This window comes from Octopus sinensis, linkage group LG3 (assembly GCF_006345805.1).
Source record: "Octopus sinensis linkage group LG3, ASM634580v1, whole genome shotgun sequence".
Classification (NCBI taxonomy): domain Eukaryota; kingdom Metazoa; phylum Mollusca; class Cephalopoda; order Octopoda; family Octopodidae; genus Octopus; species Octopus sinensis.
In genome coordinates this window covers 69766409-69788460 of record NC_042999.1, presented here as the reverse complement: position 1 = coordinate 69788460, position 22052 = coordinate 69766409, and the positions used below count along the sequence as shown (strand labels likewise).

Sequence of the window (22052 nt, the reverse complement as noted above, 5' to 3'; positions counted from 1 at the left end):
GACGAAGAACGGTATTGGAAGTTGACCAATCACCAATTTATGCCTGATTTTAGAAGGAGACAAGTAATTAAATAGATTCGCATCTATACGTATTATTGGATTTTGTTAGGGCCCCATATGGTAAAGATGTGGATGGGAAAAATGTGGGTAGAGGGTGATGTGCTAGTTACCCTCTCCCCTTACTGTTTTACAAAGTAAACAATACAGATAACTCGCAGAGGCAGCCATGGTTGAAACAAGAACAACAAGCATTCTTAAAAAAGAAAAAAGCATGGTCATTCCTTACCCAAGTGACCTTATCTTGTCGCCCATCACTTGCTATCTGCTCGTAAATTAGTTTGATAGTTGAGCTTTGATTGGCTGTATGCAAATGAGTTCATAACTGGGGTCCAGAACTCATGGGAAAAAAATGTTGCATCCCGGCCACCCATGGCCTCCTCCAAGGTGTAGTTATGATTTTGTTAACTGAGAAGTTATTAAGTCGAATTTTCTTCTTCCAGGACATTAAGAAGTCATTACAAGTGACACGCCAATACTACAGTGAGATAGTCTCTACACAGCTGACTGATTTGCTGAAAACAATGACCAAATCTTCACTGGACAAGTGTACTATTTAAAGTAAATAGTTGGGTCAGTCATAGCCGGGATGTTTCTGACCAGTCCTGCTCCATCAGCACTGATCTGAGGCTTAACAACAGATCAGGGCTGTTGAGTCGGAAACAATTAAGGGTAAGATGGAGTCGGTATAGTTTTACCGACTCCAATTCTTTAATATAAACCAGTTATAACATCTAGGCCAACTCAAAGTACAAGCATATGACTTATGAGATATGTAGACCACAATCACTTAATTACATAAAGAGGAGTCGGAGGTGCCAATTAGTAGAAGAGTCAGAGTCAAAGTTTTTTGCTTTGACTCCACAGCCAAACACACACGACTGGAGTTGGAAACAATTAAGGAGTAGCTGGAGTCGGAATAACTATACTGACTCCGACTCACAATGTCTTTATTCCTTAATATAAACCAGTTATAATATATAGGCCGACTCAAAGTACAAGTGTATACATAGGCTTTATGAGATATGTAGACCACAATCACTTGATTACATAAAGAGGAATCAGAGTTAGAGGTGCCAATAGTGGAGGAGTCGGAGTCAAGTCAAAGTTTTTTGTTTCGATGCCACAGCCCTGTAACAATCTTAACATGTACAAAGTTACCCTTAAGCAAGTGACTTAACTTACCAATCACATGTTTGCTTGTGATGCCTTTCTCTGTCACAGTGGCAGCCATGTTGGAGATATAAGCTGGGAATATGTAAGCCTGTCTTGTAACCAATGGTGCCAATATAGGATTTAGAGATGAGAAAGCTGTAGAGTTGCTTTGTTCTTTCCCTTCGTACATCTCAAGGACTACCATTTCGTTGCGTCTGTTCTTCTGGTTGTAGAAGTTATACTTGATGGAAAGAAGAGAGAGGGAGAGAAATGGTTAAGTGAGTGTTGTGTTCTAATCTGGAGCAAACAAAAGGAAAGAAAAAAAGAGAAAACCTAAACTTCTACATCAATGAAACCATTTCTTAAGCGCAAATAACTGAAAAAGAATGACCAATTATTGTGAAAATTATTATTATTATATAGGCACAGGCATGGCTGTGCGATAAGAAGTTTACTTCCTAACATGGTTCCTGTTTCAGTTCCACTACACATGATAAAAAGTTATTATTATTGTTATATGAAGGTAGCAGTCTGGTAGAACCATTAGCACGCTGGGTGAAGCACTTAGCGGTATTTCACCTGTTGCTAAATTGTGAGTTCAAATTCTGTCGAGGTTAGCTTTGCCTTTTATTCTTTCACCTTGTGCCTTTAGTAGAAAGGATTATTATTATTATTACATGGTGGAAGTCAGCTACCTGACAGAATCATTAGTATGTTGAACAAAGTACAGGCATACCTCAGCTTCAGTCATTTCGATTTAAGCCTTTCTCAATTATGTCGGTTTTCAAAAATAATATATGGAAAAATAAAAATCAAGTTAATTCACTTTACTCGAGTTTACATCTGTGCCCCACAAGTATTGGAATCATATAATTACTAGAAAACCGTTAAAGGCACATAAAATCATGTTACTGTACAATAAATAAGAATAAAAGCGTATAAAATCATATTGAAATACGTACAGTAAATCTTAAGATACACACCGTAAAGTGATGTATCTTAGTAAACAAAATCACCAAACTGTATGTACATATTGGTAAATTTTAAAATAATTTAGTTTTTTTACTATTGCAAAATAATAATTAATGAATTTGTTTTTTAAGCATAAAAAAGGCTTTTATTTTATCATGTCTTATTGCAAACCACATTCATAAATAAAGCATCCACAATGTACGGTAAACACTGCCAAATTATTTTCTTAAATTTAGATTACATTTTTTTTTACTGTACTGTATTAAAAAATAAAAGTTATTTGTTTGTAAGCTTAAATATTGAAAATGCATTCATAAATAAAGTAGAGAACTGGGAATGGTTAATATCAGTTTAGCCCAGAGACAAGGAAATTCAACCTAGCCTAGCCTAGAGACAAGATAATTTGACTTAAGTTGTGTCTCCTGGAACCAATTAATGATGTAGGGTGAGGTATGCCTGTGCTTGGTGGTATTTCTCTCAGCTCTTTACAATCTGACTTCAAATTCCACTGAGATCAAGTTTACCTTTGTCCGTTACGGATTGATTTTTATGATTGTTAAGAATAAAATTGACGCTAACCTCCACTGACTGAATTGAAACGATAAACAGTTTGAATATCTCCGCAAGACTTACTAATTGAATTTTCTTAATTTTCCGACACCTATTTTGAGTTCTAAAGAATTTGCATTAGAAGCAATGTAGGTAAGACAACTGCACTTTGAAGATGAAATGAAAATTAATAAAACATCAAGAAGTGTTCATATATTTCCATGAATTTGCATGGACTGACTTAACAATAATATCTTATCGATGGTAAAAGAAAGCACCAGTCAAGTACCCGAGTAAATGTAATTGGCTAAACTTTGTTCACCTAAAATTGCTGGTCTTGTATCAAAATCTGAAATGGTTATTACTGACATTAAGGTGATGAGGGTGGCGAGCTGGTGGAATTGTTAGCATGCTGGACAAAATGCTTTGCGGAATTCCATTTGTCATTATGTTCTGAGTTCAAATTCAGCTGTGAATGACTTTGCCTTTCATCGTTTCAGGGTCAATAGAATAAAGTACCAGTTAAGTACTGGGGTCAATGCAACAGATTAACCTCCAACCTCTCAAACTAATAACCTTGTGCCAAATTTAGAAAGAATTATCATCAGGCCACACTGATAAGGGACAGGCACGGTGGTGTGGTTAAAAAGTTTGCTTCTCAACTACATGGCTTCAGGTTCAATCTCACTGCATGACATCATCATTTAACATCCATTTTCCATGCTGGCATGCATTGGATGGTTTGACTAAGAGCTGGTAAGTCAGGAGGCTGCATCAGGCTTCAAATTCCTCTCAGGTTGACTTTGCCTTTCACCCTTTCAGGGATTCATCATCATCATTGCTAAACGTCCGTTTTCCATGCTGGCATGGGTTGGACAGTTTGACTGAGGACTGGCAAGCCGAGAGGCTGCACCAAACTCCAATCTGATCTAGCAAGGTTTCGACAGCTGGATGCCCTTCTTAACACCAACCACTCCGAGAGAGAGTAGTGGGTACTTTTTATGTGCCACTGGCACAGGTGCCATTGACCTGACACCAGCATTGGCCACGACTATGATCTCACTTAGCTTGACAGGCCTACACAAGCACAGTATACCTTGGGTAAATATGAAGCTTACCAAACCCTTGTAAGTGGATGTAGCTGATGGAAACTGGATGAAGCCTGTGTGTGTGTGAATAGTAAATGAGCATCACTATCATATAAGTGGGGGTTGTTGTTCTTTGGAAACAAGTGATGGTTTGTGACAGGGAGGGCATCCAGCTATAGAAAATGTGGACATCAACATGATGATGTTGAGTGAAGGTTGTATCCATTCTTTATTTGACCGCCTCTTTCATCAGGGCAGTTACTAATTAAAATGTGTCTTAAATGAAGGGTTAATTAAAATACCTACCACGACCCAGTTCTCGGAATGTACCACATTAACAGGCCCTTTCACTCTGCGATGGTTGGAATGGTAAACAACATTTCCAGTGATCAAATCAATCAAATAAATATTCAGAAAGTTGGATGGAACTGTCAAACAAAAAGATAAACAGAAATTAAACAAAATTAACTAATTAAGCATTTATTTCATATTTATTCTCACCTGATTGTTAATGAATAAATAATCACACTGTATTGTCATTATAAAACTTTAATTAAACACTATGGAAACACCCTGGTAGCAGGTGGGGAGGGTCTCCATTGTTTTATAATGATTCACTCGTTTGATCTAGACTGAATTATCTGCTCCTGAATTAATTTGTAATTGGTTGAATATTTCACAGACCTTTAACATGATTCACAGGCAGAATCAATGAAACACAATCATCATCATCATCATCATCATCATCATTTAGCGTCCGTTTTCCATGCTAGCATGAACAAAACTAAATCTTTAAATAATTTCAAGTACAATCCATGATGGGCTTCCATACAGTTTCCATATTCCCAATTTCACTCACAGAGACATAGGTCAACCTAAAGCCATGATGCCACACAATGGGATCAAACCTGGGACTTTCGCCATCATCATTTAATGTTTATGTTCCATGCTGACAAGGGTCGGATTGGTTTGATAGGATCTGACAGGTCCAAGCATTGCATTACATACCACTATCTACTTTGGTTTGGTTTGGTTTCTAATGGTTACATATCCTTGCTAACAGCAACCACTTTACAGGATGCCCCCAGTGTATTTTTGCTGCACCAGCCCTGGTGAGGTTGCCATGGAGCCTGCCAAACTAAGTTTCTTTAATACAGTTCTATATTTAAGAGATGAGGAATTATATACATTATTTACATTAGATGGATATTTGTCCTCATCTTGTTTGTTGTTAACACAACATTTCGGCTGATATACCCTCCAGCCTTCATCAGGTGTCTTGGGGAAATTTCAAACCTGGGTCCTCATTCCTACTACGGACATGTGGTGTAGTGGTTAAGAGTGCAGGCTACTAACCCCAAAATTCCAAGTTCCAATTCCACGTAGTGACCTGAATAATAATAATAATAATAATAATAACATCAAAAAATACCTTAGGAATGAGAACCCAGGTTCGAAATTTCCTCAAGACACCTGATTAAGGCTAGAGGGTATATCAGCCGAAACGTGTTAACAACACGCAAGATGAGGACAAATATTTGTCAAATGTAAATAACGTAAGATTCCTTTGGAGTGGGACTACAGTGGAGAGGAAGGTGTTAAAGTGAGAAAAAAGGGACCAGAACAGAACATATTTCTTGCTGTAGAAAAGCCACATGGCTACTTGAGACTGCAAAGCTATCTTCTTAACCATTCAACCACAATGCACCTATACAAACTCTCTCATCATCTTCAAGACCTCCAGTTCAATCTTCTTTCTACTGAAACAATTGGTTAGCCAACATACCAGCTCCGTGCTAAGGATAATAAAATTTCCAGCATCCATCTCCTCCCAAATAGAGAAGTACCACAAGGCTGTTTTAAGCCCCAACCTCTTTAAACTCTACTTCCACATTATTTGCATCAGCTACTCGTTCTTCACTCAGTCTGTTCACTCGTTCTTCAGTACTCACTCTCCCATACACCCTTGCCACCTCCACATGTCCAGGTCTTCTGTCCCCATTCCCCCTCCACACCTCATAGGTGTGTAGGTTAGGGTTAAAACAGGGAGCTCATCTCCACCAACAACAACAAAACTCCTAGATTAGCCCTGACTGAACAAACCTACAACCAAAGTTATTCCAGCCATGACCAGCCAGCTGGATTTCCCCACCCCAAGCAGTTTGAATTTTCAGGATATTATGATCTAATGCATCTTTACCTTCATTAAAATGGTAAGGCATGATTTGAAAGAGATTTATATGCTGGGTTACAATCATCATCATCATCGTCTTCATTTAACAGCTTTCTTCACGGTTAGCATGAGTTGGACAGGTTAACAGGTCTGAAGACTGAATCAATGACCTTTTTAGCCAAGGCTTACTTTTGAAGATTGCAACAAATTTTTGAAAAAGAACATCAGGATTGGACAGACGAAATGAAAATGCGTCTAGTGTTAAGAAAACTAGCGCAACAGAGCATGGGAACTAGAGTAACTTCATCATCATCATCATCATTTAACGTCCACTTTCCATGCTGGCATGGATTGGATTTTTTGACTGAAGACTGGTGAGCCAGAAGTCTACACCAGGCTCCAATCTGATCTGACAAAGTTTCTACAGTTGGATGCCCTTCCTAATGCCAACAACTCCAAGAATGTAGTGGGTGCTTTTTACGTGCCACCAGCACGAGGGCCAGTCAGATGGTTCTGGCAACAACCACGCTCAAAAGTGTTTTGACATAAATTTCACCAACACAGTCGACATTTTGTTTATTGAAAAGAGCTCACCGTTTAATACTAGACGGACATGTTTAAACATAGAAAAGAGCGTTTAACATCCGCTTTCCATGCTAGCATGGGTTGGATGGTTTGACTGGGGTCTGGGAAGCCAGGAGGCTTCACCAGGCCCAGTTTGATCTGGTAGTGTTTCTACAGCTGGATGCCCTTCCTAACGCCAACTATTTCATGAGTGTAGTGGGTGTTTTTACGTGCCACTGGCACAGGTGCCAGGCGAGGCTGGGAATGGCCACAATCGGTTGGGGCTTTTTACGTGCCACCAGTATGGAGGCCAGTCGAGGCGGCGCTAGCAACGGCTGATATAAAAAAGCAAAGTATTTTCTGAAGACTGAATCAATGACCTTTAGCCAAGTGGGCTCTGCTAAATGTACCCCAGGTGCTAATTGGTTTAACATCTCCAACTGGCACCTAATGTACCTTTTGCAGAATCTGCTCTGTTGGAAGCATTTGAGCCAGGTTTCCACTTCAAGAAAACTTTTCTCTCTCCATCTAGCCAGCCCCTGAGGTTATGGGCACTGCCCTCTCTCCTGCCTAAACAATAAAACTCACTTACACACAGAAAAAAGAAATAAAAAAAAATCCTTTACAATTAGGAAATGAAAGGATCGTTATCATCATTAACCGGTCATTTTAAAGACTGATGTCCACCTTTCCATGCTTGTATCAGTTGAATGGATTTTATTGAGGTAGATCTTACTGCTCTATGTCCTTCCAGTCAGCAACACTCACCTATTCCTAAACTTTGTACTACTTCCTTGTGGCCAGACACGTTTCTCACACAGTATTGGAATTGAATGACACTGCCTCTATAACACTATGTCAAGAGAAGAAAACATTCACACACACACACACACACACACAAAAATATACACATGATGAACTTCTTTCAGCTTCTGTCAACTACATCCACTCACAAAGTCAGGCTAGCCCGGGGCTATATAGAAGATGCAATGGGGCTGAACCCCAAACCTGTGCCTATCAAAGAATCAATCAAAGGATACAGAAGATTTAAAGTCAGCAGGTTCAATATCAGTGTAAGGAAATATAATTACATTTCTGTGAAGGTGACGGGGTGTCCTCCCCTTCAGCAGTGACAACCACCAGATTGGGGTTGAGGTATTTATAGAGAACACTTCTGTCACCAAGGACACGGCCCAAGGAATGGACAACTTCTGAAAATATAAATGAATAAGTAAAAAAATGTGTATGTTAAAGCATGGTGAACTTAATTGGGAAAGAAAATGTTAAAAGAATGATTAACATAGACAGGTAATCAAATGTATGTGTTGAAGTATAGCAAGCATATATCATCTCTATATATATAAATGGCAAAATGTCTGTCTGTGTGTGTGTGTGTATCCTTTATACAAATCCACAAGTTTTCAGTTAGAGGGCTCACACTTTCTATGGTCATTCAAAACCGTCCAAGGGTGGTCGTGTACATCTTTACATTTCCCCAGTCACCCTACAAAGCCATTAAAAAATCAATAGAAGTGACTTTTTTGGGAATTTTCTATCCAAAACCCAATCAAAATGCCCGAAACTTGATACACCAATTGAATGCCAGCTAGCTGTATGTGATTGGTCAGAGATTTGGACAGTTCTTGCGTGTATGTGCACATGCACGCTGCTGTATATGCATGCACTAGCACTATCACCCAGCGTTGCCAGGTCATAGTGCTAGTCATTATTTAATGTCTGTTTTCCATGCTGGCATGGGCTGGACGGATTGACAAGAGCTGCACTGGTGTTGGTGTGTTTATGTCCACATAACTTAGCAGTTTGACACAAGTTACTGATAGAATAAATATCAGGCTTAAAAAAAAACAATAAGTGCTGGGGTCGAGTCATTCAACTAAAAATTCTTCAAGGTGGTGCCCCAGCATGGCCACAGTCTACTGACTGAAAGAAATAAAAGAAAAAGTAAATAACTGCCCACCCCACCCCTCATGGCTAATACTGACCAGTAGGCAGTACCTAGTGATGATGTAGTGGGTAAAAAAACTGAGTGACTTACCTGAGTTTCTCTTGGTAACAACGTTTGTTATGGTCTGAATTTTGTTCTGCATGTTGACTGTCCAGGTTTTCTCAGCCATAATCTACAACACATTTGGACATGTGACTTACATTAGCAGACAACAAGACCGGGCAGTGGCATTTAAAGAGACCGGTGTGAGTGGTCAGTGTAGAATTGTCTTAATGTTCTGGTCAGTGTAGGTGTTATAATCGGTGTGCGTGATCAGTAACACTACTGTTTAGGGTCAGCATAAGTGGTCAGTGATATTGCAATATATTGTTTTGGTCAGTGTAAATGATCAATGAGACTTATAGGTCAGTGACATTGTAATGTTATGGTCAGTGTATATAGTTACTGACACTAATGGTCAGAGACATAGTTATGACCACTCTTAGCAGTCAATGACTGCTTACAGTCAGACCACTCTTAGCAGTCATTGACTGCTTACAGTCAGTGGTCAGTGACAGTAATATCATGGTCAGAGTAGTCACGGACACTGTAATGTTATGGTCAGTGTGAGCAGTCAGAGATGGAGTAATGTTAAAGTGGCCAAAACCACTGCAAACAACACCAGAGTCCAGTTATACAGTTAAGAGAGACATAAAAATAATTACCTTATCTCTGTTACTAATTAATCGATAACCTTGCATTTGTCCTTCCTCTACACTAACGGAGTAGAAAAACACTGCGGGTAGGCATTTACGGAGAGTCATCTGATAGGAAGCAGGGTACGTGTGAACCTGAAACATGAGTTAGAATATTAAACCAATCCAATATTGACATTTACATACAGTGTGTTGTGTGTGTGTGTGTGTGTGTGTGTGTGTGGTGTGTGTGTAACTGGCTGCCATTGGTTCTAACGTGTGTTCCAGTTGAATCAATCAAACAGAACAGCCTCCTCATAAAATTAATGTGCAAGTGGCTGGGTACTCCACAGACATTATCATCATTGTTTAACATGCGGTTTCCATGCTGGCATGGGTTGGACGGTTTGACTGAGGACTGGTGAGCCAGAAGGCTACACCAGGCTCCAATCTAATCTGGCAAAGTTTCTACAGCTGGATACCCTTCCTAATGCTAACCACTCTGAGAGTGTAGTGGGTGCTTTTTACATATATTTATATAAATACTACATTTAGATACATATATGCATGCATGTGTACGTATATTGTTTTACACAAAGAAGTGATGCACAGTGCCAGAATTTTCGACTTGAGTCAAATATAACTACACTGAATTGTTGTTAGAATATCCTCATAAATGGAGACATAAATGTACTGGCATCATGTTGCCAAATTTGTAATAACGAAGTCAAACCAATCAGTGATATTTTGAAAGCATTTAGTATTCTTTTACTTGTTTCAGTCATTTGACTTCAGCCATGCTGGAGCACTGCCTTTAGTTGGACAAATTGATCCCAGGTCTTATTCTTTGTAAGCCCAGTACTTGGCCTATCGGTCTATTTTGCCGAACTGCTAAGTTACGGGGACATAAACACACCAACATTGGTTGCCAAGTGATGAGGGGGGAACAAACACAGACAGACACACACATATATACGACAGGCTTCTTTCATTTTCCGTCTACCAAATCCACTCACAAGGCTTTGGTCAGCCCAAGGCTATAGTAGAAGACACCTACCCCAGGTGCCATGCAGTGGAACTGAATCCAGAACCATGTGGTTGCTAAGCAAAGGGATGTATTTCCTATTGTAAAATGTATATATTAAATGCTTTCGAAATATTTTTAATTGGTTAGACCTCATTATTACGACTTTTATAAAAACGTGTGCATGTGTGTGTGGGTGTGTATGTGGTTAGTGACTTGTAACTTACAACGAAATTACTGTCCAGTATAAGCACTCCTTTCAAATAGTTCTTGTCCACCTCAGAGTACATAGCTGCCTGAACCACTTGGTAAGCGAGATTCTTGCCACTGGATGGAATGTCAGACACAGGATTCCCAGTTACAGGGTTGAAGGCATAAATCACCCCTTCACCATTCACCTAGTTACAAAAGCAAAGGAAACAAATCCACAACAAGATATTAAAAGACTTTTACATTCCAGTTTGTTGATAAAACAAAATAAATTAAAAAATTAAATTAATTTAAAGACAGCATCATTGCCCTCAGCATAATTTTATCTCCTTTCTATTTGTATAACTTCTTCCTTAAATATTCTATCATTTGCTCCCTCTTCCCCTCCTCTTTCTAGGATTCTTTCCCTTTCACTGTGTGTGAGTAGTTCCTTTACTCAATGCCTGCCACCAAGCCTAGTATGTGCATTCATCCAGCACTTCTTACGTTAACCCTCTGTTTCTCTCTTTTATTCCCCCTCTATAATAAAACATATATAGATCATCATCATCATTTAACGCCTGTTTTCCATATTGGCATTGGATGAATGAGTTGACAGAAGCCAGAGAGCTGCACCAGCCTCCAGCTGTCTGTTTTGGTTTCTATGACTGGATGTTCTCCCTAACAACCACTTTACAGAATGTACTGAGTACTTTTTATGTGGCATCATCATCATAGTTTAACGTTCGTTTTCCATGTTGGCATGGGTTGGATGGTTTGACTGAGGTTTGGAGAGCCAGTGGCTGCACCAGGCTCCAAACTGATCTGGCAATGTTTCTACAGCTGGATGCCCTTCCTAATACCAACCACTCAGTGAGTGTAGTGGGTGCTTTTTACGTGCCACTGGCAAAGGAGCCAGTCACGGGGTACTGGCATCTGCCATGATTGGTTGGTGCTTTTTACGTTCCACCGGCACAGGAGCCAGTCAGGTGGGCCTGGCATTGATCACATTCAGATAGTGCTTTTTACGTGCCACCGATATATATACACACTCACAAGCAACCTCCACACAATTTCCAACCAACCAAATTCTTGACAAGATATTGGTTAATGTGAGGCAGTAGTAGAAGACATTTGCTCAAGATGCCACACAGTTTGTTTTCAACTGGTGTAATGGCCATCTTAATTCTTCTTATACATAACCCAGCAATGATTGATGTCTTCAGCTTGTACTTGAACTTCACAGTTTCACTCTACCAATTGTCACTCACAAGGTATTGGTCAGCCTGGAAGAATAGAAGAAGACTCTTGCCCAAGGTACCAAGCACAGTGGGTATTGAACCTGGGACCATGTAGTTGCAAAGCAAGCTGCTTGACCATGCCTGTGTCTGCTTTTGCAGCAGTTTTCCAATGAAATACCATTCCTACCAGTGATGAGTAAAAAGATAAGTGAAACCTATTTGTCAGCCAGTCAGACTGAGGCAATTATAATTACAAAACACAATGGAGTAAAGGTTTTAAACATAACTGCACAGTTGTTGAGTGAAAAAATATTTTAAAAATACATGTCTGATAACGGTTCCACTTACTTTGTTTTTACCAAGAACCAAACACTGAGGGTGGTTGCCAACATGTGCTGTAGTTCTCTGGACAAAGAGCATGAGACTTGGTTTACCATAGTTGTTGAATGGTGCCATCTTGGAAATATAATGGCACCATATGATACGACCGTTGGTACTTCGGATGCCAAACAGCTGGAAAGAGATAAAAAAACAAATTATTTTAACTCTTCTGATATGAGCCACTCCCAGTTCTGTGATACAACCTTTAAAAGGGATCTAAATTAAAAGCCTTAATTAACATTTAATGTTGATTAATGTTCCAAACACCAATTTAATAATGACAATGTTATTTTAAGGAATTCTTTATTACTTTCTAAATTAACTGAAGGCAGTGTATTTGAATAGAAATATGGTAACAAAAAGGTTAAAATGTTCAAAAATAAACAAATATACAAATGTCAGTCTGCTTCTTTTGCATTCCATGTTTTAACACAACCACCCATTGGGCACAACTTTTACTGTCATTGTTTTGTATATACATTTTGTTCATCATTTTTCAAATTTTTGTCTACCTGTTGTAACCACTCACGTTTTTCATCCGTTTGCCTCTCATTTCCCTCTTTCCATTCGTGCTATTTCACCTGTTTATCTATACACACACACATACATATTGCCATCAACATCTGCTTGGATGGTTTGACATCGAGCTGTCCAATTGCCATTTCTCTGCTATGGTATGGTTTCTATGGCTGGATGCCCTCCTTAACCCTTTCGCTACCAACCCGGCTGAAACCGGCTCTGGCTCTGAGTACAAATGTCGTGTTTTCATAAGTTATGAATTAAAATCTTCCACCAAACCTTAGTCACAATTTATGTTAGCTAAATGATAACTAAGTTATTTTACTAAATTCTTTGTTATATTTAAAATTAACTGAAAGAAACACAGAACATCTCAATAGAAATACAGTAACGAAAGGGTTAATGCCAACCACTTAACAGAGTATGGTGGGTGCATTTTTCATGCCACTGGCAGGAGTGTGTTGACACAACACCAGCATGGGTCTTTTTATGTGGCACTGGCACCCAGAAGGATAAGCCTGTATATATGGAAGACAGCGATTTTACTTAGCATGACAATTCATATCAAATACAGCAAATCACTATATCTCCCAGTCCCTTGTCATTTCCTCAGTGAAGCTCAGTATTCGAAATCCCTTCTTACCACTGCATCCCATGTCTTCCTGAGTCTACCCCTTCCGCAAATAACCACCACAATTAGAGCACAGCACTGTGCAGGGAATCTGAGATCTTTTCCTGTTTTGGATACATATTAAAAAAAAATATGGTCACCTTAATTCTGTTGCAAGAATTCAGATCAGATTCCTACTTCCCTCTACACCTATGTTTTCCCTGTAGATGTTTGGCCAGTAAATTATACAGGCATTGACCTCTCCAACCCAAGTGGTTTAGAAAAATTCATCATCATCATCATCATCGTTTAATGTCCATCTTCTATGCAGGCATGGGTTAGACGGTTTGACTGGGGACTGGAGGCCACACCAGGCTCCAATCTGATCTGGCAGTGTTTCTACAGCTGGATGCCCTTCCTAACGCCAATCACTCTGAGAGTGTAGTGGGTGCTTTTATGTGCCACCAGCACAGGAGCCAGTCAGGGCAGAGGTAGGCTAGCATCAACCACGTTCGGATGATGCTTTTTACATGCCACTGGCATGCGGAACCAGAAAGGTGGTGCCAGCAATGACCCACACATGAATGATGCTTATTGCACGCCACCAGCACAAGAGCCAGTCAGGTGGCACGGCATCAGCCACAACTACAATTTCTATTTTTATTGTGGTTTTGATTTTTGATTTTACTTGACTCAACAGGTCTTCTCAAGCACAGCATGTCACCCAACAATTCAAAGGTACTTTTCAAATGGGCTGGTTATACGACACTGGTATAGGCTACAGCTGTGATCTCACTTTACTTGCCGGGTCTTCTCAATCACAGCATATCTCCAGAGGTCTCCTTTCATCACTGCCTCTGTGAGGCACAAAGTTCGAAGATCATGCTTCATCTCGTCCCATGTCTTCCTCTACCACAGGTTTCCACTGTTAGGGAATGACACAGCTCTCCTCATCCATACGCAGCACATGGCCATACCAACGCAGTCATTTCTCTTGCACACATCTGATGCTTCTCATGTCCAACATTTCTCTAAGGGCGCATACACTCTGCTGTGTGTACATACTGACATTACACATCCAGCGAATCATACTAGCTTCATTTCTTTCAAGCCTATGCATGTCTTCAGCAGTCATGGCCCATGTTTCACTGCTGTGTAGCATGGCAGTTCACATACATGCATCTACCTTTCACTCTGAGCAAGAGGCTCTTTGTCAACAGTAGAGGTAGGAGTTTTTTGAACTTTGCCCGGGCTCTCTATTTGATAAATAACGTTTACCAGATTGCATGTAAGATGATCAAGAAAAGAAAGAGAAACTTGACTTGAAACTGTTATTTATGAAATGGTAATGGTCCTGAGGGATACGAGAAAATCTTCAGGAAATCAACAGGCTTAACTCTTTAACCAGCCATATCCAGCCAAAATATTCTAGCTGTTTTATGTTCAAACTGGCAGATCCAGCCTTTCAGACCTACTCTATAATGTCATTCTAAAAATAAACAACCACATCATCAAAATCTCGAAGCTACAACATAATACAAGATTAATACAGAACAATGTGAATAAATTATATTTGGCAGGCTAAACTGAATGCTAAAGGATTAAGTCAACAGGATTGTTCCCATGTTGAAGGTTACCCAACAAAAATTTATGTTTCATGTTCAAACTGGCCAGATCAGACCTCTCTCACCTAACCTACAATGTCATTCTAAAAATAAACAATCACATCTATAGGATGATGTATGATTAATTGAAAACAATGTGAATGAATAAAGAACATTTGACAAAGTAACCTGAATGCTGAAGAGGTTAAAAAAAGAAAAGAATAAATGAAACGTTAACCTTTCCAGGACGAGTGATGGCGACTATAATTTTGTTGAGGTTGAAATCATCTCTGGTCAAATCTTCTTCGTCCTCCTCTGTATCATCTTCTTCAGACTCCACATCTTCGTCGTCATCTATCAAGGAAGATGGCTGGTGGTGTCGATGTCCCTGAAGTCTTTGTAATATGTACTGCAGTAACATCTGCGGATTGAGAAAATATCATCTGGGAACATTAGAAGCCTTCAAATCGAAGAGGGGGACGGGGAAAATAACAGATAGAAATGGTTTCAAATTCTGGAACAAGGGCGACAACTGGTATTTATCTTATTGACGCAAAACAGACGAAAGTCTAAGGGGGTAAATTATCTGTAAGAGAAAAGATTTTGCTGAATAACTGTATCAGGCAGTGGTAGTTATTTGACATTGCCCAGTTAAGCTTTCAGATTTTTTTTTCTCAAAGCTTAATCGAAATTGTAAATCATCCCACTAGCTTAGAATATACATGGTATATCATAAATATAAGAAAAATAAAGCACGCAGATATCTAATAAAGTTTCTGGCACAAACTACGTTAGTGAAAGAAAGAAATGATTTTGCTGCTTTGGAAATTAGACATATTCAGAGATATATATTTTGGCCACTAGCCCCAAATATATAAAAAGTTTCTCTTATCAGCTGAAGTTGTTGATGTACTGTAATTAGGAATACTAGTGGTACCCTATATTGATGCTTTCGAAATTAGTCTTATTTTAAATATATTTGGGTCAATACAGAATATAAAAACTGACAATGGAAGCATGGCATTACCTTGACTTGTCCAATTTGAGAACTGATTCTTTTCATAAACATAGTCAAAACATCATCTAGAAAATACCAAATGATATAATTACATAAATAATTAATGAAGGAAATATTTAGGTTTCTGAAGATTTTATAATTACTATTTACAATTTAGGTTTCTAACTTGTAAATATAGACTGGGTTGGTTTATAACATAGCCCCTAACCTCCACCCTTCTCACTATTTCTATTAAACAGATGTTTTTGAATTTGGAGGTAAGCATGGTCATGTGGACACTTCGTTTGCTTCTTAATAACTTCAGCAGCTTCCAACAGAAGCTGTGGTGATTGTGCTTGGCTCAATAGAAATTAGAGTAATTGTGGTTGGTGTAGTGCCTTGCCACAGTAGGAATTGTGATGGTTGTTGTGGATGTATCTGCCTCCAACTGAAGTTATAATTGTTATGTTGTAGTTTTCCTCATACAAATCCAATATTAAAATTTGATTTGATGTGGTAGAATTGATTCAACTAGAAACTGCTCTGTGTGTGTGTCAGATGCGCAATCTGAGGGCTGCCAAGATCAATGATGTTACAATGAGATGTAGGTCTGAAGAGATGTTAGAGTGGAGGCAAGTAAATGTGTTTTGAGTTCAAGAGGTAAGGTGGAGGACAGCTTCAGTCAGACTCTTTATCGGAAAGAAACACTGGTGCAAATTCTTCTGCATTAGTAACAATCCCAGAATTGCTGGAGTAGTCATATTCTTGGCAGAGGAATAGATACCTGAAGTAATTGGTGTATGTGACAGAATGATTAAGTTTAGATTAATCATAGGTAACATGATATATCCGCTGATCAATCAAGATTCACAGATATACAAAAGACCATTTCTCTGAGATCCATCTAGCAGACTGCTTTGATAACAGAAAAAAACAACCTTGTTATCATGGTTGGTGACATTAATGGACATGTTAGGTAACAATATGATGGCTATTTCATTATACATAGAGGCTATGGTTATGGCACAAGGAATGAAGAAGAGATCAAGGTTCTTGAAGTTCTATAAGACAAATGACTTAACCATGTGTAATATTGACCACAGAAATTTGTTAGTCACCAGTTCATCTACCACTCAGGTGAACACAAGCCAAACACACAAACCAATTGAACTTTATACTAACAAACTCATCTAGAAAAGCAGAAATGATTCACCCAACCCATGGAAAGTGAATAAGAACAATGATGAAGTTGAAATTAAAAAGTGATTACTTTGCTGGGAGCCAAATTCATCTTCAAATTTTGCCTGGGATTCTGACAAAGGTAAATCAACCATTTCAACTGCAAAAATGTAAGCCAGTGCTTCTTCTCTGCGCCATGCGACACGACCTGAAACATTCAAAGATATATCTATGTACATGATGATGGCATTACCTCAGGAAGCATATGTTTGAAAAATTGAACAACAAAAACACTTACACACACAATACACAAACTTCATTCCAAAAGCATTCTGCCATTGTTTTTCTGAGATGTTTTAAAATAATTAATTTTTATTTTTAGAAAGTCATTCTTCAAATACTGTGGCTGTATCAAATACTATTTAAAAAACTTCTAAAAAATGTGAGTGTGTATATGTGCGTGTATCATCATCCTTTAACATCCGCTGTCCATGCAGGCATAGGTTGGACAGTTTGACTAGGGCTAGTAAGCTGAGGGGCTGCACCAGGTTCCAGTCTCATTTGGCATGATTTCTACAGCTGGATGCCCTTCCTAATGCCAACCCTTCTGAGACCGTAAGTGGTGCTTTTATGTGCCAGCAGCACAGGTGCCAGTTGCGTGACACCAAGACACAGGCATGGCCATGTGGTAAGAAACTTGCTTCCCAACCACATGGTTCTGGGTTCAGTCCCACTGCATAGCACCTTGGGCAAAGTGTCTTCTTTTTTTTTTTTTGCCCTCAAGGGGCTAAACATAGAGGGGACAAACAAGGACAGACAAAGGGATTAAGTCAATTACATCAACCCCAGTGCGTAACAGGTACTTAATTTATCGACCCCAAAAGGATGAAAGGCAAAGTTGACCTCAGAATGTAATGGCAGACGAAATAGCACTAGGCATGATGAAATAGTGCTAGGCATTTCGCCTGGCGTGCTAATGGTGTCTTCTACTATACCCCTAGGCTTACCAAAGTTTTGTGATTGGATTTCATAGAGAGAAACTGAAAGAAGCCTGTTATGTGTGTGTGTGTTCTTGTGTATTTGCCCTCACTACCACCACCATCTGGTGTTGGTGTGTTTACATCCCTTAACTTAGCAGTTTGGCAAAAGAGACTGATAGAATAAGTACCAGGCTTAAAAAAACAGTAAGTACTGTAGCCGATTCATTCAATTAAAATTCAAGCCAGTGCCCCAGCATGGCCACAGTCTAATGAATGGCAGAAAGCCACAAATTTTGAGGGGAGGGGAGGGAATGGTGGATGATATTAGCCAGTATTTGATTGGTATGATATTCTATCAAGCCCTGCCCCAGAAAGGTGTAAAGCAAAGTCAAACATGGTAGGATTTGATTTCAGAGTATAAAGAGTCACAACTAAATACTGCAGGGCATTTTGTCTGACACTCTACTGATTCTACCAAACCATCAGAATATTCGACTCACCAGCTTTGTGTATTAAATGTAAGGTGTAATCCTCAGAACGAAGCATTGTTTTATAACCAATTCGACCGTCTTTCTTGGAGAACAGAAGCGTATCGATCTAGAAAAAGACACAAGGGGGAGACTCAGCCAATGTCACAATTTCTGTGAAGTAACAAAAATTCCTCAGAAACACATGCAAAAAATAATACTGAAACATTAGTAAATTTATACCTTTAAAATGTTTTAGTCTACCAAAAAATAATAGGTTGCACAAAAGATAAACTGAAAAAGCACCCATGCTGATGCCATGCAAGAAACATTTGTGCTGGCACCACATGAAAAGCACCCATGCCGGAGCCACTCATGTTGGTGTTATGTAAAAGGCACCCAATACATCTGTAAAGTGGTTGGCATTAGGAAGGGCACCCAGCCCTGTACAAATCAGACCAAAACAGACAATTGGAGTTGGGTGCAGCCCTCTGGCTTGCAAGCTACTGCCAAGCCAGCATGGGAAAACAAAAGTTAAATGATGATGATGTTAAATTTCATGCAATCCCTTTCTAGTCTCAGCTGAAATCTTCTGAGATTATTGGAATTGTTGCTTTTGTTTTGATTGAGCAGATCTACAATGAAAGATGTTCCAGCCATGACCAACCTATTTTTTTGTATATCAAGGACTACACTGTCCAATGTGTCCTTCATTTTCTAAGACATCATTGTCATCCACTTTTCCACTTGAGTGTAGTGGGTGCTTTTTATGTGCCAGGGGAGGCTGGCAACAGTCACAATCGGTTGGTGCTTTTTAAATGCCACCGGCACGGAAGCCAGTCAAGGTGGCGCTGGCATCGACCACGTACGGATGGTGCTTTTTACGTGCCACCAGCCTAGGTGCCAGGGGAGGCTGGCAACGGCCACGATTGGTTGGTGGATTTTACGTGCCACTGACACGAAAGCCAGTCAAGGCGGCACTGGCATCGGCCACATATGCATAAATCAATACAGATTCTCATTGAGACACACTTACCTTCACTGGTTTTCCATGCGATTTGGAATAAGATATTTTATGTGTTAAATCTCGAACAGGAACCAGGGATCCAGAAGAAAGTTCAAACCCAGACATTTTGAGAAGCTGTTGAAAGAGAAAAATATATATCAAGGAAAACTAATACAGATCTAGAGATGAAAGAACATTAAGGATCATAGATAAAGTGGTATTTTGTCACACCATGTCAAAGTCACCGAGAATTCTTCATGTGGACATTTGATCAAGTTACCAATGTCCAAGCAGTCTTACATGAAGACTCTATGATCAGGGCCAATAAGAGGTGGAATTCAGCTGGTTCAGGGTCTGAAAATCTAAGAAGGAAGTACCACAAACTTTTAATGGTGAGGAACTTCTACTCCCTTCTCAGGAGCAGTAACATACAGCACATTCAACCTGGGACTAATTTTCTTTAGAAGCCCTGCTTATGATTTACTGTGAAGAATTAGAATGATAGAAGATGCAACAAACTTAGAGAAATGCTGGTTAAGAACATCTGCAGCAACGTCTGATTTTGATAGTTCCATCTTTGGTATCATCTTCATCATCATTTAACACACTCCTTTCATTCTGGCACAGATTGGACACTCTGAAAGGATCCAACAATTCACAGAACAGCATCATGCTCCAATGATGTCCTTCCCAATGTCAACCATTTTATAGATGGAACTAGGTGCTTTTTATGTGGTACTGGCACCAGCGACGCCAACAAATAACTCCCAACACTAAAGATGCCCCTCAACTGAGTGGGAATATAACAGAGAGAGAGAAGTGGCTTTATTTCAAGTGTTGAGAGATTAAAGCAGAATAAAAAGCCAGGAACAAGTTTCTTGTTACATTGTTTACATTATTTACATTTGACGGATATTCGTCCTCATCTTGTTGTGTTCATGACAAACAAGATGAGGACAAATATCCATCAAATGTAAATAATGTAAACAATGTACATAATTCCTCATCTCTTAAATATAGAACTATAAGTTTCTTGCTGCAGAGGAGGCACCTGGCTACTCTCAAATTATTTCAATTGTAAGTAATTTCCAGCTCCAAATTTGGAAACAATAAAGGGGAAAAAGTTACGATTTTAGTCAAGGATTTCAACTTATAATTTCTTTGACTGTCCGGAGATGACCACAAACTGAATGCCGTGTTATAAGTGTGTGTGTTACAGCTATTTAAATATCATACCTCTGTACCAGTCATCTCCAGGGTAATCAGCATTGATTTATCTCCATGTTTGGTTAAATGGGCACACAGGAGCTGAAGGTAAAGGTTAGACATGTTATTAGATAATATCTGCTCTTGAAAATATTCAGTTTACATAAGAATGGAATATTTGCTCATTACATGAGACAAGGAAATGTCATAGGAAAAATCAAATCAAATAGAAATATTGTATCATCATCATCATCGTTTAATGTCCGTTTTCTGTGCTAGCACAGGTTGGACAGTTTGACCAGGGTCTGAGAAGCCAGGAGGCTGCACCAGGCTCCAGTCTGATCTGGCAGTATTTCTACAGCTGGATGCCCTTCCTAACGGCAACCACTCCGTGAGTGTAGTGGGTGCTTTTTACGTGCCACCGACAGAGGTGCCAGGGGAGGCTGGCAGCGACCACGGTCGGTTGGTGCTTTTTACGTGCCACCGGCACAGAAGCCAATCAAGGCAGTGCTGGCATCGGCCACGTTGGGATAGTGCTTTTTACGTGCCACCGGCACAGGTATCGCAACTACAATTTCCATTTGATATTTATTTTGATATTGATGTATAGTTGTGCATTTCAACTTTGCCAGTACAACCAATGTGTTATGCCTTACATTCTGTACAGAAATCTTGTTTTTTAGTCTTCCTGATGAAGGAGTAACAACATAGCTGATCAAGGTGCTTGATATAGTGGCTCATCATCATCATTTAACGTTCATTTTTCCATGCTGGCATGAGATGGACAGTCTGACAAGAGCTGGTAAGTTGCATCAGACTCCAGTTTTCTGTTTTGGTTTGGTTCCTTTGGCTGGATGCCATTCCTAAAGCCAACCACTTTAAAGAGTATACTAGGTGCTTTTTACCTGGCACCAGCACCAGTGTTTTATACGAGGCACCAGCACAGGTGCTTTTTGCATGGCACTAGTACTGGTGGTTTATATGTGACACCAACACCAGTACTTTTGACAAGGCCCCTGCATAGGTGCTTTATATGTGGTGCCAGCACAGGTGTTTTAAATGTGCCACCATCAAGTAAATAAAAATGAGATATTTTAATTCATCATCATCATCATCGTTTAACATCTGTTTTCCACGCTGGCATGGGTTGGATGGTTCGACTAGGTCTGGAAAGCCAGGAGGCTGCACCAGGCTCTGATCTGGCAGTGTTTCTACAGCTGGATGCTCTTCCTATTGCCAACCACTCCGAGTGTAGTGGGTGCTTTTTACTTGTAACTGGCACAGGGACCAGAGGAGGCTGTCATTGACTACGTTTGGATGGTGCTTTTACGTGCCACCGGCACAGGAGCCAGTGAAAGCGACGCTGGCATTGGTCACATTCGGATGGTGCTTTTTACATGCCACTGGCACAGGAACCAGTCAGGGCAAAGGGACTGGCAAATTCCTAAATA

General features: G+C 39.6%; 1 protein-coding gene across 1 annotated transcript in view; it reads right to left on the bottom strand.

The window, feature by feature from the left end:
* Nucleotides 1–22052, bottom strand: part of LOC115209751 (ER membrane protein complex subunit 1) — a 46828-nt gene that overhangs the window by 4753 nt on the left and 20023 nt on the right. The window contains exons 10-22 of the mRNA XM_029778261.2: nt 20632–20703; nt 19426–19530; nt 18423–18519; nt 17034–17150; nt 15794–15849; nt 15005–15187; nt 12001–12165; nt 10450–10620; nt 9229–9354; nt 8615–8696; nt 7650–7769; nt 4128–4249; nt 1243–1453 (exon numbers count right to left, since the gene is read on the bottom strand). Of these exons, the coding sequence (XP_029634121.1) occupies nt 1243–1453; nt 4128–4249; nt 7650–7769; nt 8615–8696; nt 9229–9354; nt 10450–10620; nt 12001–12165; nt 15005–15187; nt 15794–15849; nt 17034–17150; nt 18423–18519; nt 19426–19530; nt 20632–20703 (1627 nt within the window). The remainder of the gene's footprint in view (nt 1–1242; nt 1454–4127; nt 4250–7649; nt 7770–8614; nt 8697–9228; nt 9355–10449; nt 10621–12000; nt 12166–15004; nt 15188–15793; nt 15850–17033; nt 17151–18422; nt 18520–19425; nt 19531–20631; nt 20704–22052) is intronic.